This window comes from Phallusia mammillata, chromosome 7, assembly GCF_965637545.1.
Source record: "Phallusia mammillata chromosome 7, kaPhaMamm4.hap1.1, whole genome shotgun sequence".
NCBI classification, from domain to species: Eukaryota; Metazoa; Chordata; class Ascidiacea; order Phlebobranchia; family Ascidiidae; genus Phallusia; species Phallusia mammillata.
The window spans coordinates 6,054,469-6,081,493 of record NC_137258.1 but is presented as its reverse complement, the minus strand read 5'-3'; the positions used below and the strand labels follow the sequence as shown (position 1 = coordinate 6,081,493).

Genomic DNA, 27,025 nt, shown 5'->3' with positions numbered 1-27,025 from the left:
GTTTGCAATTCCATGGTAAATGCGATCCCTTGTTGCACGTTGTTTAAGTGATCTAGAAACGCTGTGACCTGGCTAATATTTGCAAACTAACAACCGGCTTCCCTTTCTGGATGTGGAGGTATTACAGGCAACAGACGGGAGACTTTCCACGCAAGTGTACCACAAACCAACGAGCACCAGGCGCTATTTGCATTTCACGTCTCACCATCCTCTACACCACAAGAGAGCTGTGGTGAAATCGCTGACAGATCAGGCCCGAAGGTTGACCACAGAACCCGGAATGCTCCAAACCGAATTACGAAGGGTACACCAGGCCCTGCGGTTAAATGGCTACCCGAACTGGATCCTCCGTGACCGAAAAACCACGGGTGCTCGGAAAAAGGTTCAGTCCAAAGAGCGTACATTTGTTACCTTGCCATACATTCCTAGGTTAACAGACGTAATACGTCGCATGTTAATCGACTTTGGGGTCTCAGTAGGGATTAAACCAGTCAACACCCTACGTCAGATGCTGTCGCACCCCAAAGATCCCATTGATACAAACGCAGCAAGGGGTGTGGTGTACGCGATCCCATGTCAACAGTGCAAGGAGATTTACATTGGCGAGACGGGAAGATCTCTGAATACGCGCCGTAAAGAACACGAGAGGGATGTAGCCAAGAAAGATGCTAAAAAATCGGCATTAGCACAACATGCTACTACCCTCGGTCACACCATAAACTTCTCTGCTGCCCAGGTGTTAGCTAGAGAAACCGATTTTCACAAGCGAGGTTTCCTGGAGTCGTGGAACATACATTCTCACACCAACACGATGAACGTTAAAACGGACGTTCTAATGCCGATAACTTATCGGTCGCTTTTGCACCATTGAGCCAGGTGTTATCACACGACCATTGGTGCGAACTGCGTTATTTCTATCGCCTTTTTTGTGTGTGTTTCGCCGCCCTTTTCGCTTTATAATAACTTGTGTTTGCATTGTATGTCATTACCCTGATGAAGGTGTTTCGTATGGGACATCGAAACGTTGGCATATTACAATAAAAAACTGCCGGAAGAGCTAAAAATTCTGTTAATACGTTATGCCTGGCAGCAACAGTGTATTCACGACAGGAGTCTTTCCCCGGATTCGCGCACTACCAACTGCGCTACACATGCTTAGTAGAGATACCGCCGAAAGTCGCATCACAAGAACCGTTGGCTGCCCTGTATGCTGCACATGTCAGCTGTCGAGGGTTCCAATCTCACCGCAAGCGCCTTGACATATGGGAATTGGGAGACCAGCTGTTTCAGTACAACGCCTTTTATAGGCCTGGCGTACTATAAAACAAATTTAAATTGATAAAATACATAAAATCAGAGCAGCGTGAATGCGATAGTTGTTTAACTTTGATAAATGTATAATTAGATGTTTAGTACAAACAAATTATTTAAGTAAGCCTGTTTACGAATACATAGATTTTATGTTGCGGCCAATCAACATTAATTGTTTAGAATGGAAATGCGGTGGGTTCCAGAGGTAGGAGTGTCTACACACGATGGCATCGCGACCATCCTATCAGCACTGGCCCCGTTATCGCATGGGTTGTGGGGAAACCAACACGGTCTGCATCAAGTACCGGGATGTTCACAACTAGCAAGATAGATCCATACCCACTGCCGCTATGTCGCCTTCAAATTAACATCCAAACTGTTTTCTAGAAACAACAAAATATCTACACGTCTGTTTCTACAACAAATTGATTAAATCTAAAACCTTTGTTAAACTAAAATTGCTTGGAAAGATTGTCCTTTAGGCAAACCAAGTTAAATAATCGCATCTAAAATATCCCAATCTTTCAGCTTTTTACTGGGTTTTTGTTTATCAAATCCGAATGTGTTTGTTGACATGAAACAGGTATAACTTTCTCACAAACGCCATTTTGTAAATCTTTTGTGAAAAAACTCACTTTTTCAAAATGTATTGAAACCTGCGCTGTGTCGGGTTTGGCGCTGGAATAGAAAATACCGAATTTGAGATGTGAGGAGAAATAATAGAGGAATGACCAGCTTCCATGTAAATGACAATTCACATGTGTTTTGTTGTTTTTTGATATTTTTTTCCGCAGCGCATTGTACAACAATTAAAACTTGTTGTTATTTCATTGTTAAGTAATAAATTAAAGTGGGTGTTGCAAAGTATTTTATCCTGTTTGAAGTGACACCAGTAGGATATTGTGTTCAACAACCGCAAGAGCATGAAGGCCAACATGCAACATCTTATGTTGAATGTGCTCAAAAGACTTTGATTAATTTAGCCGAGTAGTTAGTGTTCGTATCAAGTCTAAGCACATAGAAATCAGCAGGTCTTCAAAAGCGTTTATAACTTATGGCTTATACTACATTGCATTAAAGTTTAATGCAATGTAGTATAAGCCATAAGTTTTAACCAACTCATGTATACTGTTTGGAGCCAAATAAAACGACGGGCTGTATAAGTTGGTAAACCGTGGTATAAAAAGTAATACGCAACAGTTAGCTAAAATCACTGTCCCTAAAAATCTTTAGCACTATCGGCGTGAGATCTTTTTTAATGCAATTAGGTTGAGAAAAAATTATGTACACTTCTACGCATAACATAAACCAATAGCTTTTTAGGCAACAGAACTTGTTATTTCCAATATAGAATGGACAGAAGGGCTATAGCTATGTTTTCAGTTAAGTTTGAAATAACTTTGTTAGAATTTTACAAACGTAAACATTGTCACAGGATGGAGTTGTTACACAAAAAATGGCGCGTCACCGTGTACAAGTTGGACACCCCTGGTTTAAGGCATGTTAATAGGTTGAAGAGCTTTCTTTCAGGATTCTATGCGATGTTCTAGATTACTAAACTATTACTGGTGGATCGCTAAAAATTCACATCTGTACTGTGGAACATGTATTATTTATAATGCAACATTTTTTGCGGCAACTAATTCTAAATATCAAGTTGCAATTTTAGGCCGAAATGTCTCAAATTATGTTGATAAAAAGTACGCAATGACTGAAAAGTGAATAATTGCACAGATCAGAAGATATTCGATGCTTTGCTTGTGCGTTGGGATCGCTAGATGTTGTGCCCGCAGTTCGCGTTAGTTTAAAAGACTTAGCACGACTGTATTGGAAAATAAAATTCTGAACATTTTTAAAAAATGAGAGCTGACAAGATGTCCACAGGAGGGCGCTGTAGTTCCAAATGTGAAGCTCTGTTATATTCGTTTGAAGTTTGTGCTGAATTTTTTTTTTACCCAACACTCTTAGTTTTATTAGGTAGACAATGAAACAGACAAATGGCTGAAATAAATTGTATTCAGCAAGATATTCAGCTCACTGCGCGTTACATTCTTTTTTATATACTCATAGAGGAAATTTTAGTCCAATAAACATATTGAGACAAAAAATATTGGGTTGTATATGTAAAGTCAGGTTGGTTTACAGTTTGGTTGATGTTTTTTTTAAAAGGTACATGCATGATGAAAAACTATTTCGGTGGTTATGCATTGTTGGTGGTAAGCAAAGGAAAACGAATTTTGTAAATGTTATATATCCGTTTTTTATACATAAGTTATATTCAAGATACCCATATATTTTATCCGAGATTACTCGGATGTTGCTTTGTAGAAATTGTTGTTACGTTGAGTGGCGACATGTCTTTAAGTGGGTCCACTGTGTATGTAGTAGGATAATGGTTCTGGTGGTCCATGGACCACTCGTGGTCCATGATGACTTTTTGTGTGGTCCACAGGACGTTAATTATATTTTGTGTTGAATTGGAAATAGGCCTTAGTTGCAAATAATTTAATGAATATTTAATACGAAAAAAGCTTATCCAAGTTATTGGCCATTTGTTGTTATCTGTTATCTCTCCCTACAACAAAATTATGTATTGATGGAATATATTTTTTAAGCCAATATACTTTCTGTGGATGCTTTTTTATCTCTTTGTTGACGCCGGTGCGCGAAATAACGTCAGTTTCGAATCAGTCCGTATTGAAAAAAAGGTTGCTGAACCTCCAGTAAAACTAGCAAACTTGATGCTAAGAAAACATTCACAAATGGGCATTGTGACGTTTTTTTGATACTTAGTCGCTTGTGTGAATTCAGAAGTAATTTACGTTTGTTGACGTGTTTCCTTATAGCGTATGTGTAGCCAATTAATAAAGCGATAAAACGGTTCATTTCATAAGTTCAAACGCTTCATTAAATTCTCAAGTAAAGTCCACGAAAGAAGAAAGCGGTTTTCCAGAAAACATATTCTCTAGTATGGTCATGAAGATTATGATTTTAAGATTTGGTTGCTTGCGAAATATTTTCCAAACCGAAAAGGTGAATCTTATTTGCACACATACACGTTTCATTAGGTTCCGGTAATGTTCAGTAATTATGGTTGAAGCTCGGTAGAATGGCGTAGTAGAAGAACTTGTTCGGTATTTCATAAAAACGAGCTGTAACCCATCTAAGATTTGAAAGAGAAATAAATACGGCTTTTTTAAGCCAAACATTTGTTAGTTTACATTTTGTTTCACTCTCAGATACGAATGTTCACATACAACATTTTAAACAATTGTATGTAGTGGGTTACTTGTTTTGGTATTTAATATTTTAGCTGAATCGGCCGAATGGTTACCTTTACCGCTCATATACACTGTATACACTGGAAAGCCCAAGGGAGTAAGTCACTGGTTTACAATTGTGGCGATTTAATGCATAGCGGAAGGTCGCTGCTTGACGCACGAAAGGATTACGAGGCAGTCATTTTGATGATTAGACGCAGTAATGCCCTGTGTATTTATTAAGTTAGCACGCGCATTTTCAGTTTTTAGCGAAGGTTGTATCTGAGAAGTGATTAAAACGATATTTCAGTTTCATGCATGTCAGACAAACGTTGTTGACTAACATGAAGGTAAAAAACAGGACGTTTTCCTAAGACGCAATAAAGAGTCATTGAACGGTCGTTGTCAGTTTTTCATCACAGAACACAATTTAGAATGTTTTTTTGTTACAACGAAGGTATTTATTTTTGACACATACACTCCAGGAACAACACGTGAGTTATACATAAATTAGGAAAAACGTTATTGTTGAACACTAAGAAATGCATGCTATTGAAAACTGTGTCAAAAGGTCATTAAACAGACGTTCTGCGATAGGCTACTGAAGAACATTTTGATATCAAGAAGACCTTTGCTGCAAAAAATCTTTCTAATTTATCAGTGTCGGTAATATTGTGTAGTTTTTTTAGGATAAGTTGTAACTGCTTCAAAACTGGCCTTGCACAGCTATTTCGAGGTCAAACCTTAAGGATAAATTCTTAGATTGGGAGGATTTTTTGTGCTTTTTTACTACTTTTGTAAATATATGATGTAAACAGGATATGGACAAAAAGTTCAAAGTTTGGGTTCATGCTTTCTACTAATTTGTCCTTCTAAAAAAGAATCTAAAAATAAAGAATTCGTAAACCTTTTACCATGACTAATTCGCACGGGACCTATCCGTTTTTGCTTGCAAAAACAATCATGTGTGTAGATTAAATGCTGTGTAGGGTAAATCGATAAATAGGGTACACAATATAAAAAATGGAAAAATATAGGAAAGCCACCTTGGGCTTAAATCATTTTACCCTAAACTAATGCAGTTTAAATGTTTATTTTAAATCCCTAAAAATAAGCGTTGCTTGCAAACATAACTATGGAAATAATTATGGTTCAACTTAAATCGCAGCTTATGCCATGTGCATTGCTCAACTTTTGTCCTGGTTGTGTTGACAATTTCGGCCAAATAAATCAGTTACGTGGTGATCGAAGCATTTGATTGACGCGTTTGTTCATAACCTGACCGCGGTCGTTTATTATAAGTGATAAAGGAATTTATTCCAGCATCTTGACAGGTAAATTAAATTTCTGAACCACGAGTGTTTGTAGGGCTATGGCTGAAAGGATATCTGCTTTAAAGTAAATAATGTTATGGTGCAATAATCTCCTCCAACTTTAAGATTGTTGACAACAAAAATCGCTTGTTGGAATAAAACGTCGAAGTCCACACAGCTTTGAAAGAGTTTGATTGACGTGTCTGCTCGTAAACTGTAGGTGCTAAATCAACAATTCTGAAGTCACCTTTGCTATTCCTCAATGGCACAAAGTGAAAAACTTTAGGCATATTTGCAGCTTTCCATTTTTGAACTGGTAATTTGTAAACAAAACTAACGGCAACCTTAGCTTTAACGCAACAGTATCTGTGAAAGGACGTTTTGGTAAAAACAATGTTTGGTAAAAACAGCATGTCTGTAAACAAACTACAAAAATTTAATACGGCGATTCTGGTTAGTCATATACTGGTAAAATGGTGCATTTCGCTTAATTATGGGTCGCCTTCCCCGACTCAGCACCCAACGCTTTAAGACGCAATAAAGAGTCATTAAACGGTCATTGTCAGTTTGGCCGTCGTACGACAAGAAGGAGAGGTCACTAAATGTCAAGTTGTAGGTATCTTTTGTCACAACGTAGCTTATTATGGGTCCTCTTCCCTGAAGGGGACGCATATTGACTTCACTCAGTTTTTTTTCTGTTTTCCCCCTTTAAGTTGGTTTGTGCACTTTTGGCATGAAATCTTTGTTGGATTTGGATGAAACTTTCACAGGTGGTAGATTATAGTCATGTAGATGTGCCACTTGCCTTGTTTGTCTTGTTAGCCCCACTATTTACCCTGCTAGCCCCCTGAAATGGGTTATTTTTTAAACAATGTCCGAATTTAATAGAATTCGGATAGCTTGTACAGTGTACGATTTATGCCTGTCAGTTGTTGTGTATCGCCCTCTAGCCCCTATATTTACCCTTAAATGGGTAATTTTTAAACCATGTCTGAATTGGATTAAATTTGGACAGTTTGTTGATGTTGTCATTTATAGATGTTCATTATTCTGTGTCATCCTGTAGCTCCAACATTTACCCTTGTGTCTTTTAAAACAAGGCAGACAATGTCTAAATTGCATAGTAATAAACACTGCAAAGGTTATAAAAGACGGTGGCTAATATGGGACCCAGTATAAAATAAGCATATAAAACGTATTTACGTTTTGAAATAGGTTATATTGTAAGTCCAATGGCAAAATGTGCTAAGCCACCCTTAAATTATTGACACTATTTAATATTCAGGCAGGATGTACTTGGTAAAGCTAGTTTTCCTCTTGACAATCATTGGTCCGTCATACTGTCATGACAACCACAAACAAAAATATTTGGTTTGTCGGCCGCTTGACGGCTTGTTTGAGCAACAACCTTCAAGTTCTTTGAATCAGTTAACGTTAAGAGGACCTCCAGGTCGGCCAGGTGAACGCGGACCTCCTGGTTATAAAGGTGAGCAAGGTCAACCTGGAGGCCCAGGAATGCAAGGGGTCAAAGGTGGAAGGGGTGAGCCCGGTTTGCAGGGTCCAGAAGGACCACCTGGACCCCAACTATTGGTGAATTGGACCAGAATAGACAATCGTATACACGAAATAATTAATGGTAAGATATTTAGCTAATGTTTTCTGTTATTGATAACATAATTAAGAACTTTAAACTGTTGTCCGAAATCTGATTACAATAATTCTTTATTTTTTACTGTCACTTGTGAGTTTCCCAGAAATGCACGGTGGCAGAATTACAGCTTTGATGTCACTTACGCGTGTAGTGGGTAAATCCCAACACAAGGGACAAACTTCCTATAAGAGCTGCTTAACTGGTTGCATTCTTCGCAAACATCATTGTTTCTTATGTACAATCCTCACATATTACACTGGGGCGCTTGAATGGACCTTAATTTTTTGTGATAAATGCCCAACCTTATAGTTAGGTAATTTTCACGTTTGCACCAAAACCAAATGCCGTATTTATTGAATTGTAAGCCGCGCCTTTTGTTTTATTTTTTTGCGTGACCAGCAACTGTTGACAAATAGTTGTACTTCATAGCAACATAAAGAAGTTTGTTAAACAATAGTATCTAACATCACAAAATGCGGCTTATAATAAAACACGGTATTCAACTTTTGTATTCTTTAATTATTTAACTCTATGATTGTTTGAAGTGTAAATTGCATTTCAGTCTTTCAACATTGGCTTAGATGCGATACGGACGAATAGTTTCTTAAATTTGTTTCCCAGTTAATTGATTTAGAGACACTTGGTGATTTATCAACCTAAATCAGGATTTGTATCTCGTAATTATCATTCAAAGCAGTGGTTCCCAACCTTTCGTGAACCATGCCCCCCTTAAAGTAACTTTTTGGCCTCGTGGCCCCCTTCAAGTTACCATGAAGGCCATGTGGCCCCCTTAAAATGTAGATAGCAATCTCGCGTTGGAATGCGGTATAAATTTCTAATAGAGTAACAGGTCTAATAGAGTAAATGAGCGTGATAAACCTCACTAGAGACAAATAGTATGTGAAATAGTCGATTAAATTCGGGAATAAAGGTAAAGTGAAAATGACTTTTAGTGGGTGTTTCTTGTGAATCTACGCCCGTGGCCCCCCGGAACACAGCTCGTGGCCCCCCAGGGGGGCCATGGTCCCTGGTTGGGAACCACTGATTTAAAGCATTCAACAGTCATTGTAACACAATCGCATTGTGCGCAACAATCAAAACGCATTTACTAAATAACAATTACATACGACGTCATAAACAATTAACAGTTGAAGCTAGTAACCGTTTTTGATCGTTTGGTGCAATATCGTGCTTCGTGCAAATAATCCTTCAAAAGTCGAATTGTCTTAAATTTAGCGCAGTTGCAACAACATTGACACAAACAGACCAATAAGTTCGCCACTCTAACAAGTCATTATTTGTAAAGGTGAAATATCTTTCTGTTGGCAGAACAAAGAATATGCACTGGAGTTTTGTACAGAGATCATTGCTACTGGCTGCCGTGGACTGTTGTAATGTACAGGGGTGGCGGTGGAAAGTCGACAGCTGTAAATGTTTGTACTTCCCACAACGCCACAATTGTCGACATAGAGACTGAAGAACAATACGACGTGTTATACAAATATATTCAGAAATCTTGGCTAAAGTACGTTGATTGGCCGACATACGAATATATTAAAGTGTGGTTGGCATCAAGTTACACGGTGAGTGTTTCATTTCTCACAAGCGGCAATTTATTTTGTAGAGTACAATACAACAAAAACAAAACGAAACAAATTTAAATTGATAAAATACGTAAAATCAGAGCCGTGTGAATGCGAAAATTGTTTAACTTTGATAATCGTATTAGATGGAGTCAGTAGGGCATCGACAGCTCGACCATTATTCATTGAAGAAAAAACAAAATGTTTAGCAAAAGAGTAAACAAATGCTTCAAAATTTTGTTTTTAATTCAATTTAAAAAAAAAGTTTTATTTTGCAACAAAACAAAATTGTTGTCGGAACTCTTGGAAAATTTAAATCGCGACATTCTGTTTGAAACCCTGTTTAGTACAAACAAATTATTTAAGTAAGCCTGTTTGCGAATACAAAGATTAGTTGGTGTTATATTGTGGTCATTCAACGGTGATTTGTTTAGAATGAAAATGCGGTGAGTTCCAGAGGTGGGAGTGTCTACACACGATGGCATGGCGGTCATCCTCTCAGCACCGGCACTGTTATCGCATGGGTTGTGGGGTTACCTACACGATCTGCGGGTCAAACCGGGATGTTCACAGCTAGCGAGATAGATCCATTCCCTGTGCCATTTTGTCGTTTGTAAATTTATTTTCAAGTTGTTCTATAGAAACAATAAACTATTTGCACGTCTGTTTCTGTGATAAATTAAAACTGAAATTTTGTTTAAACTTGTATGTACTTGGGAAGATTGTTGCTTTCAGGCAAACCAAGTCAAATAATGGCATCTAAAATAATATTTTTTTCGCAATCTTTCTTTTTTGTGTGGTTTTGCTTTAACTTACTAAAATGTACATATGTTTGTTGACATGAAACAGGTATAACTACGTCACCGACGCTATTTTGTATATTTTTTGCAAAAAAAACTTACTTTTCAAAAATGAATTGAAACTTGCGCTGTGTCGGGTTTTGCACTGGGAGTAGAAAAATAGCGATTTTGGAATGTAAGGAGAAATAATAGAGCTTCCATCTGAATGATCATTTACCGTTATTTTGTTGTTTTTTGATAAAAAAAAAATCCGCAGCACGTTGTACAACAATTGAAACTTGTTGTTATTTCATTGTTAAGTAATAAATTTAGGTGGGTGTTGCAAATGTGTTTTATGCGGTTTGAAGTGAGAGCAGTAGGAGATTGTGTTTGACAGCCGCAAGAGCATGAAGGCCATGCAACATTTTGAATGAAATGAATGTGCACAACAAGTAGATTAATGTTTCCATTCTACATTAAATGCTGCGTTTAATTTCATGATTAAAAATATCAAACCTCCTGACCATTTATACTCGTTAAAATAGGGTTGTAAATATTATGCCGGAATCAAACTCCAAATTTCACCCCTTTATTTGCACTTGATGGCATAATTAGGCACCCTTTGATCGTGTTTGTGAAGTTCCACGATTAATTTGCTTAAAGCACTTTCGACAAATCATCCAAATATCTCATAGAAAAGGGTGTATAATAAGCAAGTACAACTTAACAGCATTTTGCGTTGTAGCATTTTTTCAACCACGCACAGACCCAACAGTTCAATTATTGCACGCCCGAAGTTTCATTGGAAACTGCCATGTTCTGCAGACTGGGCTCTAGATATTATGCTGTAACATATGTGCTTCAATCTAGTGGTTCTCAACCTTATATTAACCGTGTGTGTACCACCTGATGACATTTTCTATCGTCGCGTAGCACATATAGACCCAGTGGTGAGATTCAGCCGGTTCGCACCGGTTCTATAGAACCGTCTCAGGAAATTTTATGAGACCGGCGAACCTGTTAGCGTAACTGAATATTGTCAATGGACTTTTGTGATAGAACCGACTGACAAAAAATTTAAATCCCACCACAGCAAACCAAATTGAAATTGGTAGACATAGATATGGACCTATTCTTTTCGAAAAGGACAGCACATTTCTGACACAAGCAAGGTTAGCAATTCCAAAAGAATGACCAAGAAATGAGTTTCAGCCAAGAGCAGTCACTTGAGTTGCAATTCTTACAGACCGGCAGCCCAGCGACATTTGGGTATACGAATTAGATACCAATATCTGACTATACAAGTGTGTAGAGGGTCACCAGAGGTCAATGAAAATGGGAGTCTGCCGGGTACCACCCACTGGGTATTCCCCCGGGGGACCCCGAAAGGTGCTAAAAATGGGTACAAAACAAACGGGAGAGATACCACTTGATTCCACCGCCATGGGATGCCCATTGAGATCCTCATACAAATTCCACAAACGACAGACATTTTCCCCGCCTCATTTGGTCCGCCAGACCCCCCACAAAGGGCCCAAAAAGGGGGGTAGCATAAACGAGTGAGATACCACTCGCAACTAATGCCAAACGAACAAGTTGAGTTTATACAACGATAATTGGGATACGACAGACTACTGTTCCACCGCATCGCTAGTATCAGACTCCCTAAAGTTCGACTGTGTCATTGACGTGACAATGCTGTTATGACGTCAAATCCATTGTGATGCAATTACCTTGTGCTGTGCGCGACCGCATGATGTGCATTATAGTCTTTGCAACTTGTAGTTAGTGAAAAAAAATGTATGTGGAATTAGATTGGTTGTTTCAAATAGATCAGTGTAACTATTTAATAATATTAGTATACAAATAAAGACTAAACCAGAACACACGTTATTTAATAAGTGCGTAATAAACGGATAACATTCATATGACTCATTTTCCATAAAGTAGATCTCAGTGTGAAAAGGTTGGTGGGCCTTATTATAGGAAGAATATACATTGTAATTGCCAAAACTTGACAAGAATATTACTTTGTTCGTGTTTCGTTTGTTCGAGTAGCTCAGCAACTGGTGTTTATCAAACTGAAATAGCAGGTAAAATTTCGGATTCGCAAAGGGAAATGGTTAGTTCTATCCACTGCTTTGATTGATTTCAAGATATTTTTGCAAAAAAATGTCTAAATCTACTTTGTGTGGTAATATTTTAGGTGCCTTATTAATCAAAATGCTGAGAACAAAATTTATTTCAAATTTGGTAATTGTTTTCAATTTGCCGATAAAATATAGCCTATCTTGTATACTTTCGTATTTAATGTGTGTTTGCGCGTGTGTTTGTTTTAGGAAACTGATCCATAACAACAACCCCGAAGCTTTTTCATTATATGCAAAACATCAGATGAAAGTAACGGGCGAGAGTTTGATGATGAAACTTGGAAAACTTTCAAAAAAGCAGCTGAGGCCAGACTACAATTGCAGACTGACAAATATAGAGATGTAACGACAGACGTTAATTAGCAGTCAGGCAGATACAACGCGTTTTGTTATACAAAACCATGCTACAAAAATTTCACTGCTGTTAAAAACGACCAGCTTATCAAAGTACAGACGGGCCTCGTACCAAAAAGCCAGAGACAAGAGAACGAAGCTCTCTTTCACCCTAGTGACTCTAAAGGTTCACTGAAAGGATCATGTATCTTCTGTGCAAATATGACAAAGACAGAGGCAAGAGAGTAGAGCAACTATCACAGTGTCTCACTAAAAATGGTTGCGACAAAATAGCTGAAGCAGCTCCACACAATGTTACCGAATTATTTCGGCAGGCCTGAAAAATCGATCTTATGCACCAAGCCTGCTTACTTAATTCGGAACCGGTCCAGAACCCTGCAATAACGGCTCACCACTAAAGCCAATTATACTCCCTCACACTGGTTTAGCTTATGGGCGCGACTTATATTTAAAACAATATAAAAACGACGTACGTTACACCGGGCACGTGGCCACCCCACCACCAATACCAACACCAACACCAACAAGTTTCACGGCGCCCAGAGAAAAGCTATGACTTCGACTAGTGACGCCCTATTTAAAGCATGCGGAATAGGGAAGCACATTCCGGCGCAGTCAACGCTTTCACAACTAATCACTCCTAAGGGGAAGCAGCGAGGGTGCCATAACACAAAAACGTAATTAAGGTACCACAACGAAAAAGAACGAAAACAATAAGTGACGGTGACAAAAAATAATAAGCAAATAAAATTTCGCTACAACAGTACAAACGAGCGTGTCAAAGCGTTACTCATTGATCTTATAGCCAAGGAGGCTCGATATCACAAATCTTGTAGTCGTGAGTTATTCAGGTGTGTTAAGGTCCAAGTCGAGGAACCTCTGCAGACAGCAAACTCTAGAAACAGAGAGTTACATTCAATGACAAGATGGATATTTGATCCCCAAACTTGTCTTTTGTTTTCTTTGTTAAGACCTGTATTCTGTAGCTATCCAATGTGTCTTCTGCTCCTCCATATCCAAGATATTCTGTCTTGTATAAGTCAAACAAAGACGAAATAAACATTGCCTGTCGATTTATGATCACCTCTGATCCAATGAATGCCACAATAGTGGTAAAGGAACTCTCTGTATCTAGAGTTTGCTGTCTGCAGAGGTTCCTCGACTTGGACCTTAACACACCTGAAGAACTCACGACTACAAGATTTGTGATATTGAGCCTCCTTGGCTATAAGATCAATGAGTAACGCTTTGACAAGCTCGTTTGTGCTGTGTGGAGCTGCTTCAGCTATTTTGTCGCAACCATTTTAGTGAGACACTGTGTGTAACGCAGTCCCCTTAGAAAAGTGGCCAGCTTCTTCGGACAGCGCAACAGGTCACCTCTGCAATCTCCGTAATTACTGCAACGTACGTAACCAGAACACCGACAGACACCATCAAATGAAATGCTTTAATCGGCGAATACAATCAATCTCAGTCACGTAGCAATGCAGTTTTTTGACTGTGAGAAATGGCCCACAGAGGTAACTCAGTGAGTGGCAAAGCTGAAATAACATATCACACATGAATAAGGCATTATGACGTCACAGCACATACGATTCACTCACCAGCAATATGTACTTGCAGTCAACACGACTGTGCAGTTTACAGGCGATCGGATGTCACAACTGTAATATTTACATTCAAAGTTAGATTAAATTCGAACACTTTAAGTTAGAAACATATGCAAGAAAGCTTACCACGACAGCAATGCACAGAATCACAAGATCGCCAATCGAATTTCAGTTAAATTCAATCCAATTAATCTTTACAGTTCGCCACTATATTTCACAGCTGCAATAATATATAGACAAGTTAGCTTACACAACTACGACAGCATTACACATAAATTCCAATCGCTAACCAATCGACACGGGCAGAAACAGACAAACCCTGACACACAAACTTGGAAATGATATCAGCCACGCTACAGTTCGCGCATGCGCAGGACAACAATCAAACGTTTGTTGTGCAATGCGCAATGAAGCGTATAACATGAGGTCCCATAAACAACTAATAAGAGCGCAGAGAAATTCTTACACTCCCCCCCCCCAAAATTGACAAGTGGTTCACATTCACGTTCAATTTTGCAACACAAAAATATTTTGACGCGCTCGTCGAGTAGACACCACAACCGCAAAATGTCATTTACAATTCGTTTACAGGTGGAGCAACAGCCACTGGGTCGTCATGCGCTTGCGCATGAACTTTCTCATCTGCAGGAACGATTAAACACAACTTGTGTATAGGCCTTCGAACACAGTTTCCCTTGGATCGAACCATGACGTTTCGTACGACTCCATGCTCATCAGGATGGACGGCGACGATTCTTCCTATCGACCACGACGATCTCGGGGATGCGTTGTCCACCAAAAGGACAACGTCGTTCACTTGGAGATTCTTTTTCTCATCATGCCATTTTTGACGTGAGATAATAGTACGCAAATATTCTCTCGACCAGCGCTTCCAGAACTGATCCGAAAGGTACTGGACGTGGCGCCAACCTTGGCGGGCATAACAGTCACGGTCATTCGTAGCGGCCGGCGGAAGGCCACCAAAAGGGTTTACCCTGAGCAAGTGGTTCGGGGTAAGTGGAGTTTCATCATCAACGTCCCAGGTGACCGGTGTCAGAGGACGAGAATTCAGAATTGATTCAACTTCCGACAGCAGAGTTTGCAGTTGATCATCAGTGAGCGTCCGTTCGTTTGTCAAGGCTGAAAGTATGCGTCTTGCCGAACGGATCATCCGCTCCCAGGCTCCTCCCATATGACTAGCGCTGGGCGGGTTAAAGGTCCATTGTATTTCCTTCTGCTTCAAGTGTTCTTCGATCTGGTGCTGGTTCCAGTTTCGAATTCCATCCTTTAGAACACGTTCCGCACCAACCAGGTTGGTGCCGTTATCCGAGTACATGTGCAAAACCACACCTCGTCGCGCAACAAAGCGGCGGAGCGCGTTGACGAAGGCGTCGGTGCTTAAGTCACATGCAACTTCCAAATGAACTGCACGTGTTGTGAGGCAAGTAAATAGACATCCATATCTTTTCACTTCGCTGCGCCCTCGTTTGACTAGCAGAGGGCCAAAATAATCAACACCAGTGTAAGCGAATGGATGGACGTTCATTTGTAAACGAGGAGGTGGGAGTTCAGACATCAGCTGCTTTGCGGGCTTGGCATCGCGGTGTCGGCACTTCAGGCAACGACTTAACACGCGGCGAACGGCAACTGCTCCCCCAACGATCCAGAAACGTTGATTCAGAGTCGTCAACGTGTGATTCAATCCAGAGTGACCAACACGCTCGTGGAAATCAGTTATGATCAGATCGGTCAAACACGAGTTGTGAGGGAGAATCGCTGGATGGCGTGCCTCGTACGAAACTGGGGCTTTATCCAGTCGCCCACCAACGCGTAAAACTCCTTCAACAAGAAATGGATCCAATCGAAATATTGGTGATGACTTAGTCATCTTTTTCAATCTCCCTTCTCTGGACATGCCAAACATCCATTGCGCAAAGTGACATCTTTGCACATACTTGACTGACTCCATCTCAGCAAGCTTTAACTCATGAACTGTCAAAGGCGTGTTCGAAACTGGCTGAGGTGGGCGTCGCACTTTTTGTAACAAATAAAATTTAAAGCGCAGCATCCAAGCGACTGCAGACTTTAATTTGTACAGAGAAGAAAACCTCATTAACAGTCGGTCCATTGGGCAAGCAGACTCCACAACCGTAAATACATCAGCAGGTTTCTTCTCAAACACATTACCATTGACCTCGACGTCCTGTTTCTCGAACATATTCGGCCACCTTGCAGGCTCATCTTTCAGAAACATTGGACCAAAAAACCACATATCCGACTTTGCAAGAGTATCAGCTGGTGCACCCCGAGACGCCAGGTCAGCCGGATTCTGTTTTGTCGGCACGTGCTTCCAGTTCCGAGTGCACGTATTTTTTTCAATGAAAGCAAGCCGACGGGATACAAAAGGCGGAAATCTTCGTCGATCGTTGTGTATGCTTTGCAACACCACAGAAGAATCCGTCCAAAATATTGACGGACGCAGATCTAACCCTAGTTCCCCCTTGATTGTCTGCTCCATCTTCACAGCAGTAACAGCAGCCATTAGTTCAAGCCGAGGAATGGAAACTTCTCCTTGAGGGGCCAGTCGAGATTTACTCATGACGAGAGTACACGTGACAGAGTCCTTTCTTGTAGATCGCAGGTAACACACTGCGCCATATGCCTCCTTCGATGCATCGGAAAATACATGCAATCGGCTTTCTTGAATATTGTCGTAGGCGTGCAAGTTAAACGAACGCGGAATACTGATGTCGCGTAGACTTGATAACCTGAATAACCACCTTTCCCATTTCCGTAGGTCCTTTGGGGGCATTTCCTCGTCCCACTCGATTTCTTGCTGACATAAACTTCGGTAGATCAACCGTGCTTCCACTACCACTGGAACAACAAACCCCAGCGGGTCGAATAACGAATTCATCGTTGACAGCAATCCCCGACGAGTGCGCGGTTTGACTGGCAAAGAAACCGTGAAGTTAAACTCATCGGCTTGAACGCTCCAATGGACACCAAGCACCCGCTCCTGTAGATCTGCATCTAGAGGGTGCGTCAACAGAGACTTGGACAGTTCCTCAGCTGGTAAACTATCCAGAATTTCCTTGCTGTTGGATAGCCACTTGGTCAATCGAAACCCGCCTTTCGCAAGCAGGGAGCGCAGTCCTGCAACGAGTTCCAGACCAGTGTTAACATCCGAAACCGACGTGAGACAATCGTCCACATAAAAATTTCTTTCCACAGTAGACGCGACAAGCGGTTCAAATTCACTGGCAGCTTGTCGCAAACAAAATGCAGCACAGCTTGGGGACGAAGCTGCGCCAAACAGGTGAACCTTCATTCTGTGCGGAATTGGGGACCTTGACAGATCGCCTCCTGGCCACCATAAAAAACGTAGGCAATCGCGGTCACGCGGAGCCACACGAACTTGATAAAACATGGCTTCAATATCGGCCACAAGAGCAATAGGTTCCTTGCGAAATCGCAACAGCACACCGACTAAACTATTTACAAAGTCGGGACCTTGCATCAGAGCCTGATTGAGTGACAAGCCACGATATTGAGCAGCGCAATCAAATACAACGCGGAGTTTACCTGGCTTGTTGGGATTTAGAACACCGTGATGGGGAATGTACCAAACGCGTTGATTAGTACTTAATTCATCCGTGGAAATTTCTTCAGCATACCCCTTGTCAATTGTGGTTTGCATTTGCTCTCCATATTTCGACATCATCTCGTCATCCCTTGCTAGACGGCGTCTTAGGCAGCCTAACCGTTTTGTCGCCATTTTGAGGTTGTCAGGCTTTTTGTCAGGTTGTCATGATTTGGTGGTCGTGTCTCCAGGGAAGTGGCAATTCATAGTGTCCATTAACAAATTTAACAGAATCCTTCATCATCCGATATGTTCTTCTGTCTTCAGTCGAAAATGGAGTACCCAACACGTCCCCATCTTCTAAGTCAGTAGGCAAAAAATCTCCTTCATCGCTCAAGAACATGGCGTGAGCATTTTCAACAGCAGATGCGAAATGGACACGGGCGGTGGGATTTTTTGATTCGAAGGTTTGGCCAAGCAAAGACCAACCCAAAGGCGTCCTCACTGCATCCGGGCAATAATCATCCCCCGGGCGGACAGACTTTACTCGATGTGCGACAGGAATATTGGCTCCAATCAATAACGTAACCGATCCCCCTGGCACGTTGCATAATGTCAAGTCTTGCAAAGAACGATGCGCCCTTAACGTCCGTGTGTCGGGCACAACGTTTGGCATCACAGGAATTTTGTTGACCACAACCACCTCGGGAAGATCAATTGCTTCTCCGCCACCCAGCGGTTCAACTGCAACGGATATAGCAACAGTGTTCAAATGACGTGGCGTCGTTAGAGTATTCAACAGTATTTGTTTAGGTTTGCCACAGGCTCCTAATTTATCCATCAATTTACGTTCACAAAATGTGGTAGTGGACCCTTGGTCCAGAAAGGCATATGTCGCGATTGCTGTGTTTCCATATCGCACCACAACTGGAACCACATTTAAGTATACGCTCGCAGCATTCACACTGGCACTGTACTCTTGCGTCTGAATCGCGGTACAAGCAGGATTTACGTTGTCGATAAAATGCGGCTTAGCTCTAAAGGCCGGATCGTGTAAGAGATGGTGATGGGAAGTTCCAGTACAGCCCTCAACCTTGCAGGTACTTGTTGCGTTGCAATCACTGGCAATGTGATCGCCCTTAAGACATCTAAAACACAGTCCTTTTGTACGAACAAACCTTCGCCGCTCTAAGTATGTCTTTTCCTTAAAGGCAGGACAGTCGTACACTTCATGTGGGTAGGCGCACAACACGCATCTTACAGAAGACGAGGGTTCCGAAGCGACGGTATTGTGAGCAGTAACCTTTGTATGTCGATTCGCAGCCTTGGATGCTTCCTTTGGGGGAAATAGAGCCTTCCCAAAAATGGAATTCGCTTGTTGACTCTTTTCACCAATAAACTCAGTCAACGCAGCAAAGTCCGCTCTTCTCCCTGTCTTCTTCTCTATATCGGTGGCCCTCGCAATCCATTCATCACGCAGTGGCACGGGAAGTTTTCTTGCGACGGTAAGCATAATCTCCATCGAGTCTACACTAGACGCATATCTTATATCATGTAAGGCAGTGCAACATTTATCTAGTAGCACAGATAGTTTCATCAGTCCATCTGGATCGTGGGTCTCAACGACCGGAGACGCTTTTAGATGTTGCTCGCATCGTTGTGCTATAACATGCGGTTGGCCGTATTCTTCGTGTAAAGTTTGCCATGCCAACTTATATCCTTCAGAAGGATCCTTGGCATCAAAACGTTCTAATTTTTCACAGATATGCGGTTCGCAGTGCTGTTGCAGAAACAACAAACGCATATCGTCACTTCGAGACTTTTTTGCAATATACACGTCAAACTGGCGCACGAACGACCAGTAGTTCATGGGGTCTCCATCAAATTTCTTCACTACAGGCCTGGGCAAAAAGCGTTCACCCACTCCAGGGTAATCGTGATCAACAGGTCTCGGTAGCGCAAGCTCTCTGACAAGTTGTGAGGACTGCTCGTGGGATGGTTCGGGAACGCCTACAAATGGCTTATCGCGTTCCAGTGAGTGCTTATTTTCGTGTGGTAATTTAGCAAATATGTGTGGCGACGCCGCCGTGTACTGCTTATCCTCTATCACAGGTATTGGTCGCTGCGTACTGCCTGAATTCATCAGGTGCAACTGCGAATTTTGAAGAGACTCACACGTGGATTCTTCCTCCCAAGCTTGAGCTTCAACCTCAGCTAGTTGAAGTTGACAGCGCCTATCTTGAGCATTTCTTCGAGTATTTTCTTCAATACGGTCAGCCTCCATTTTCATCTTCGCGACCTCTTCCTCCGCAGCACGCCGGGCAGCTTCCCTTATGCGACGCGCCTTGTCTTCTGCGTCGCGGCGCAGTCTTTCAGCTTCTTCAGAAGCTCGTCGCTGGTTTGCTACTTCCTGATCATGGGCGAGTCGTGCAATTTTTACCTTCACGCGACTTCGGCGAATCTCACTTCGAATCGAACTCGTAGTTGAATTTCGACTCGATCGAACAGACAATCTGTCATCGGGAACATGGTGACTCGTTTCTGGCGTTCGAGATTCTCCTTTTTCCAGAGTTGCAAACCATTGCTGCACCCTCTCGTCAAATTCTTCCTTTTCCCAACGGCAATCGGCTTTACGACAAACTGTTTCGGGTAACGTATCCGAATCTGACATTTCGTCGCACAAGTCCATGACGACTTTGAATTCCAATTCAAGCGTTGGTAGAAATTCCTTTAGTGGAATTGCACCTTCAGGTTTAATCATCAGGTTTTCAGCACGCAAATAATTATTTTGCAGCGCCTTCAAGGCAGACACAATTTTCGACTTGTCTGCAGACATTGCGACAATCACAGTTAAAAAACGATGTAACGCAGTCCCCTTAGAAAAGTGGCCAGCTTCTTCGGACAGCGCAACAGGTCACCTCTGCAATCTCCGTAATTACTGCAACGTACGTAACCAGAACACCGACAGACACCATCAAATGAAATGCTTTAATCGGTGAATACAATCAATCTCAGTCACGTAGCAATGCAGTTTTTTAACTGTGAGAAATGGCCCACAGAGGTAACTCAGTGAGTGGCAAAGCTGAAATAACATATCACACATGAATAAGGCATTATGACGTCACAGCACATACGATTCACTCACCAGCAATATGTACTTGCAGTCAACACGACTGTGCAGTTTACAGGCGATCGGATGTCACAACTGTAATATTTACATTCAAAGTTAGATTAAATTCGAACACTTTAAGTTAGAAACATATGCAAGAAAGCTCACCACGACAGCAATGCACAGAATCACAAGATCGCCAATCGAATTTCAAATTTTCATATATAGACAAGTTAGCTTACACAACTACGACAGCATTACACATAAATTCCAATCGCTAACCAATCGACACGGGCAGAAACAGACAAACCCTGACACACAAACTTGGAAATGATATCAGCCACGCTACAGTTCGCGCATGCGCAGGAGTGACGCAACAATCAAACGTTTGTTGTGCAATGCGCAATGAAGCGTATAACATGAGGTCCCATAAACAACTAATAAGAGCGCAGAGAAATTCTTACACTGTGATAGTTGCTCTACTCTCTTGCCTGCTGTCTTTGTCATATTTGCACAGAAGATACATGATCCTTTCAGTAAACCTTTAGAGTAACTAGGGTGAAAGAGAGCTTCGTTCTCTTGTCTCTGGCTTTTTGGTACGAGGCCCGTCTGTACTTTGACAAGCTGGTCGTCTTTTAACAGAAATTTTTGTAGCATGGTTTTGTATGACAAAACGCGTTGTATCTGCCTGACTGCAAATTAACGTCTGTTATTACATCTGTATAGTTTTCCAAGTTTTATCATCAAACTCTCGCCCGTTACTTTTATCTGATGTTTTGCATATAATGAAAAAGCTTCGGGGTTGTTGTTATGGATCAGTTTTCTAAAACAAACACACGCGCAAACACACATTAAATAGGAAAGTATACAAGATAGGCTATATTTTATCGGCAAATTGAAAACAATTACCAAATTTGAAATAAATTTTGTTCTCAGCATTTTGATTAATAAGGCACCTAAAATATTACCACACAAAGTAGATTTAGACTTTTTTTGCAAAAATATCTTGAAATCAATCAAAGCAGTGGATAGAACTAACCATTTCCCTTTGCGAATCCGAAATTTTACCTGCTATTTCAGTTTGATAAACACCAGTTGTTGAGCTACTCGAACAAACGAAACACGAACAAAGTAATATTCTTGTCAAGTTTTGGCAATTACAATGTATATTCTTCCTATAATAAGGCCCACCAACCTTTTCACACTGAGATCTACTTTATGGAAAATGAGTCATATGAATGTTATCCGTTTATTACGCACTTATTAAATAACGTGTGTTCTGGTTTAGTCTTTATTTGTATACTAATATTATTAAATAGTTACACTGATCTATTTGAAACAACCAATCTAATTCCACATACATTATTTCTTCACTAACTACAAGTTGCAAAGACTATAATGCACATCATGCGGTCGCGCACAGCACAAGGTAATTGCATCACAATGGATTTGACGTCATAACAGCATTGTCACGTCAATGACACATTCGAACTTTAGGGAGTCTGATACTAGCGATGCGGTGGAACAGTAGTCTGTCGTATCCCAATTATCATTGTATAAACTCAACTTGTTCGTTTGGCATTAGTTGCGAGTGGTATCTCACTCGTTTATGCTACCCCCCTTTTTGGGCCCTTTGTGGGGGGTCTGGCGGGCCAAATGAGGCGGGGAAAATGTCTGTCGTTTGTGGAATTTGTATGAGGATCTCAATGGGCATCCCATGGCGGTGGAATCAAGTGGTATCTCTCCCGTTTGTTTTGTACCCGGGGGAATACCCAGTGGGTGGTACCCGGCAGACTCCCATTTTCATTGACCTCTGGTGACCCTCTACATACTTGTGTAGTCAGATATTGGTATCTAATTCGTATACCCAAATGTCGCTGGGCTGCCGGTCTATTAATCTGACTTAAATGGAATACAGGAAAAAGCCTGAAAAGCTCCGCTGTGCAGCAGGTTGAGAACCACTGTTTAAACTGAATGCTTTTAGTTGTTAAGTCAACACCAGAGGGTTTGTCTTGTTCCACAAAGTTTAAGCTTCTGAAATTATTTAACTGATTCAAAATGTCAAATATAGTTTTTACGACCAGAGAGCAATGACCATTAGACACCATTCTGAAATTGTAGGGCCTACACAATACAGGCTTTTTGGGATACAAACCAAAAATATTTGTTAATATGCAGTTTTCAAATTAGTGCTTTCGATATAAACACCATACCCGATATAAAGGTGTGTAACAAGCAAGTAGAACAGCATTTTGCTTTCTAGACATGTGAAACTGCCTTAAAACATTTCCGTATACACCGACCCTTAAACCACACACAGACCCTCGTGGAGGTTTGCGAATCTCAGGTTGAAAATCACTGCTTTGAACACAGGTGTTGATAGGGGTGGCATATCACAAAACCCAAGGGGTAACGCTTTTCATTGACGTCTAATACAAGTGGCAAACTGATGGGGACTTTCCGACGAATGATGAATTGCTTACTTTTACAAAGTATAAATCATTAATATCAGAAAAATTTAAATATTTGTAACAAAACCAATTTGGCCAGGAATTAGCAACTGTAAATCACGGTTTAAATAGTAAAGAAATAACCTAATGACATGCACGACGTTCTTTTGTAGGTGATGTGTAGCTCATAAAGTACCATGTCGCTCCAAAATAAAATGGACAGAGATTCCCTTTATTACTAGATATATTACTTCTGCTGATTCTATTTCCGTCTTTACACAAACTTCAAATTAATTTTAAAATGCAAACGTGCACAACAGATTGTTCGCAATCCTGTATAACAAACTCCCGACTCCTCTAGTTTGGAGGGATACGACGCAAACAGTTTTTACGTTCTCGCGTACGGCACCTTGCGTATGCCTTCGGATCGACATGCTTTCTGTTTTTGTTTCTTAATTTGTGTTTCTGCCAGTGCAACCATTTGTAAGCATTGATTTAAAGGTGAAAAGCTGATAGGAAATACGTTTTTTAGCATTGTTCACGTTTAAATGTTGTTTGATCACGTGCCCTCTCAAATATAGTGCGGCAGAGGGTGGAGCAAGCGAATTGTTACGTTACAAATCTGGCAAAGCAAAATAACTTTCGGTCAGCGAAGGAACTAAAGTTGTTTTTTGTTTTGCGAAACTGCTTCTCTCTGGAAACAAGACTCGAATTTCGTAAGTTTATGAATTCGCTTTCACAACGAGTTACGCATTGGGAAGCTTTTGCCGTATTGAGGTAAAAACTCATGTTTGAGTGTGTTTGGCGAAACAACAAGGATAAAAAAGGTGGTTTGCCATTCAGTGTTTGGCATTACCATGCGTTATTTAGTACCACTCCAAGTTTGAGGTCTTGATATCACAAAATTTGTTCTTTACCATGCAAGTTAACAAGAACTAACGTTTTTACAAATGTTTGCATGTACTGTTGATATAACCAGGCCCTCTAAGTCAAAACAACCTTGACTTTGTTTGTTATTCTGTTATGTTCTGCTACATCTGTAGTAAAATTTGTCTTTTAGTGCTCGATCATAGTAAGATTTGTGCTTCATGCTTTGTCTCAAAATATGCTGGTCTGAGATAAGTAACACTTGCATCAAGGTCAATTGAGTTTAAGGTACATGGTCTGAAATGCAATGGCCAAGGTTAAGGCTACAATAATCAATCAAAACAATAAAAACTAACAAAATTTTACCAAACAAATATCCAAAAAAAAGTCAGTTCATAAGTTTGTAAATGTGACATACTAAATGCACTTGCGGGCAAATATGTTTAATTACATACAGGTTGAATGCATTATCTGTTTATTTGCATGGAAATAACAGCCGCTTACGACTAAATTGGTCATCCAATTAACTAGATTTGCCTGTATAAACCATTAGACTAGTCCAAGGGTGGGGAACCTTTTGATTCATAACGGCCACCCAACGGCTTAAATGTTTTGGTTTCCAAATTCCGTTTATTGGAAAATTAAATGTTTAACCATTTAATGATATGATGATACAATTTTGCAAGTAAGATCTTTTCCCGCTAGGGAATTTACCCGCAAAACCTGGGGGGTTTCCCACATAAAAATTTTTACAACAGATCGCCAATAACAAACTTCTAAGAAGTCTGTGTAATGCTTTTGCGTTTATAATTTTGAGCCAGATAATGCAGGATTTTTGATGTTATAGTTAAGCACAGTGTAACTGCAGCCAATAAACGAGAATTGACGTAACCACAATGACAGGCAAACCCATATTTAGAGGTTAGAGATTTTTCCTGCGTGCCAATGATTCCTGGTTTAGTACAACGGCATTGTTGTGAAATCAAGTTGTAAACAACTAAAAGTTTCATTGAATTGTAAAGATGCAATATCCTTTAAAAATAGGCATAGAAATAATATAAAAATGACCAGTCAATCAACCGTACTACCATCCTGGGTTTCAAGTGGTTTGAAAACAGACCCTTTAAATTCAGCGGGTATATTTTCTGTACCTCGATAACTTGCTTGATAGCTGTTTTTTCTGGTGTTTTGGTAACGTTACGTTTAATTTGAGGCGGAGCAATATGTGCGAGCAAATATTTGTAGTGGTAAGTGATCCTTCATAATAGCCTGGTGGACGTTACTTTCGTCCGAAGTTACATTAAAAATACTCTCCCCTGAAAACTGCAGCGTAATCCAAAAAAGTTACGATTTAGGGCGCTAATTCCACCACAGGCTAGATTTTTCTGGCCTGCGGCTTACCTTATGGTGGTGAATGCTTGGCGACTGGGTCACTTTTTGTTTTCATCCTTAGTTACGTTTTTAGTGGTATGACACCTTCCCTGCTTCCCCTTTAGGGATGATTGGTTTGTAAAGCGTTGATTGCGCCGTGTCTTCCTGTTCCGCATGCCTTAAATAGGGCGTCACTAGTCGACGATACGGCTTTTCCCTGGGCGCCGTGAAACGTGTTGGTGTTAAGTATTGGTGGTAGGTTGCCACGTGCCCGGTGTAACGCTGTTTTTACATTGTTTTAAGTACAAGTCCGTGCCCATAAGCTAAACCAGTGTGCGGGAGTAATTGGCTTTAGTGGTGAGCCGTTATTCCAGGGTTCTGGACCGGATACGAATAAAGTAAGCAGAATTTGTAAATAAGACTAATTTATCAGGCCTGTCGAATAATTCGGTAACAAATTTACGGTCATTTGACAGGAATCAATATTGTTTATACAACACTAGTGCTTACTCCGTGGGTGCGAGAACTGTTCCTAGGGGGTGCGGGGATGCTAAATCATTAAGGTTGGTTAGGTCTATTCTATTTAAGCAATTACAGATGGGGGAGCGAAAATTGGTTAGTGATTTGAAAGGGGGTGCGAAAATTGGCTGGTGATTTGAAAGGGGTGCAGCAAGGAAAAAAGGTTAAGAACCACTGCTCTAGGCTTTCGAGGAAAGCGGTTTATACTTCTTGCATTCGAACGTAACTTCTGAGGTTTGTGTGTTGAATTTATAAACAGCGATGCTTCGCTCAGTACCGACAATGCGTTTAGATGTGTTGAATTTTGTAGACAGATTAACCAATGCGTTCGTTAAAGGCGTTGGTTTGTGTAGTTTTATACGTGAACGTAACTTTAGATATTCCCAATGCACTCCAAAACGCAATAGGTCAACTAAAATTGTCATAAAACATTTCTGTTGGTGAAATGCAAACTAGGTTTGTAAAAGTTTAATCTAAAATTTATGCTAAACGTACTTTTTGAGTTTGAGTTGAGTTTATTTTGCCGGTGATACAAATGGAAGCAGCACATATGCAATTGCGCTAAAATATTTACCAAGCCGGAAATAGCTGCGCAACTTTGGGACGTTATAAAGCGCGACATATGTATGGCTACAGTTGGTGGAAAGATGATAAACGCGATGCAGCTACCCCGTTACTAAAAGCGTTATGTGGCAGGGACTCCCATCAGAGGGTGAGTTTGGCGCATACTTACTCATCAAGCCGCTTTGCTTTCAATGTATATTTGTCTAGCACATGCTGCAGTCGGGATTGGGCTTCTGCACAAAGTGATGACAACAAAATAATAACCGCAACCAACAATCCAATATATCAGAGGGTATAGTAGATGTATGTTTAATGCTTCCTTTTTAAAGTTTTTGCATTAATATTTTCATTCTTTTAAATATTCGTAAACTTAAAGTAGAATTTAATACTCGAAGCAGAGTTGTAAACGGGACTTAATTTGGACGCAGCCCGAACCCGAATCGTTTTTAAGAAGCGCGTTTGGGCCCGAAAGTTTGATTAACATGCCAATACATTGAAGCCTCATGAAAGACCACTTGAGACAACAAACACAATAGACAATTGGTCTTGAG

General features: G+C 40.7%; 3 protein-coding genes and 1 long non-coding RNA gene across 4 annotated transcripts; 2 read left to right on the top strand and 2 right to left on the bottom strand.

The window, feature by feature from the left end:
• The first annotated feature begins 8 nt into the window (after positions 1–8).
• On the top strand, positions 9–2,277 carry LOC145238265 (uncharacterized). The gene is made up of 2 exons (XR_013862092.1): positions 9–1,289; positions 1,492–2,277. It is a non-coding gene; the product is annotated as an uncharacterized LOC145238265 (long non-coding RNA).
• Positions 2,278–6,507: 4,230 nt separating this feature from the next.
• Positions 6,508–10,230, top strand: LOC145238264 (uncharacterized). The gene is made up of 3 exons (XM_080101380.1): positions 6,508–7,520; positions 8,865–9,118; positions 9,553–10,230. Exons 1-3 carry the CDS (start codon positions 7,175–7,177, stop codon positions 9,733–9,735), a joined length of 783 nt encoding a protein of 260 aa, XP_079957506.1. The 5' UTR covers positions 6,508–7,174; the 3' UTR covers positions 9,736–10,230.
• A 2,594-nt stretch (positions 10,231–12,824) lies between these two features.
• On the bottom strand, positions 12,825–17,789 carry LOC145238564 (uncharacterized). The gene is made up of 3 exons (XM_080101770.1): positions 14,138–17,789; positions 14,006–14,065; positions 12,825–13,942 (listed from the first exon to the last, which is right to left on the bottom strand). The coding sequence occupies exon 1, from the start codon at positions 17,787–17,789 to the stop codon at positions 14,586–14,588; it is 3,204 nt and encodes a 1,067-aa protein (XP_079957896.1). The 3' UTR covers positions 12,825–13,942; positions 14,006–14,065; positions 14,138–14,585.
• A 22-nt stretch (positions 17,790–17,811) lies between these two features.
• On the bottom strand, positions 17,812–21,162 carry LOC145238565 (uncharacterized). The gene is made up of 3 exons (XM_080101771.1): positions 20,872–21,162; positions 20,740–20,799; positions 17,812–20,676 (listed from the first exon to the last, which is right to left on the bottom strand). The coding sequence occupies exon 3, from the start codon at positions 20,428–20,430 to the stop codon at positions 17,812–17,814; it is 2,619 nt and encodes an 872-aa protein (XP_079957897.1). The 5' UTR covers positions 20,431–20,676; positions 20,740–20,799; positions 20,872–21,162.
• Positions 21,163–27,025: the final 5,863 nt, after the last annotated feature.

Excerpts from the sequence above, each read along its gene's own strand:
- LOC145238264 (XM_080101380.1), top strand. The coding sequence starts at position 7,175 with ATGTACTTGGTAAAGCTAGTTTTCCTCTTGACAATCATTGGTCCGTCA. Across the intron at positions 7,521-8,864 it reads TATACACGAAATAATTAATG|AACAAAGAATATGCACTGGA; the intron begins GTAAGATATTTA and ends TTCTGTTGGCAG. Across the intron at positions 9,119-9,552 it reads GGTTGGCATCAAGTTACACG|AATGAAAATGCGGTGAGTTC; the intron begins GTGAGTGTTTCA and ends TGATTTGTTTAG.
- LOC145238564 (XM_080101770.1), bottom strand. The coding sequence starts at position 17,789 with ATGGCGACAAAACGGTTAGGCTGCCTAAGACGCCGTCTAGCAAGGGAT.
- LOC145238565 (XM_080101771.1), bottom strand. The coding sequence starts at position 20,430 with ATGTCTGCAGACAAGTCGAAAATTGTGTCTGCCTTGAAGGCGCTGCAA.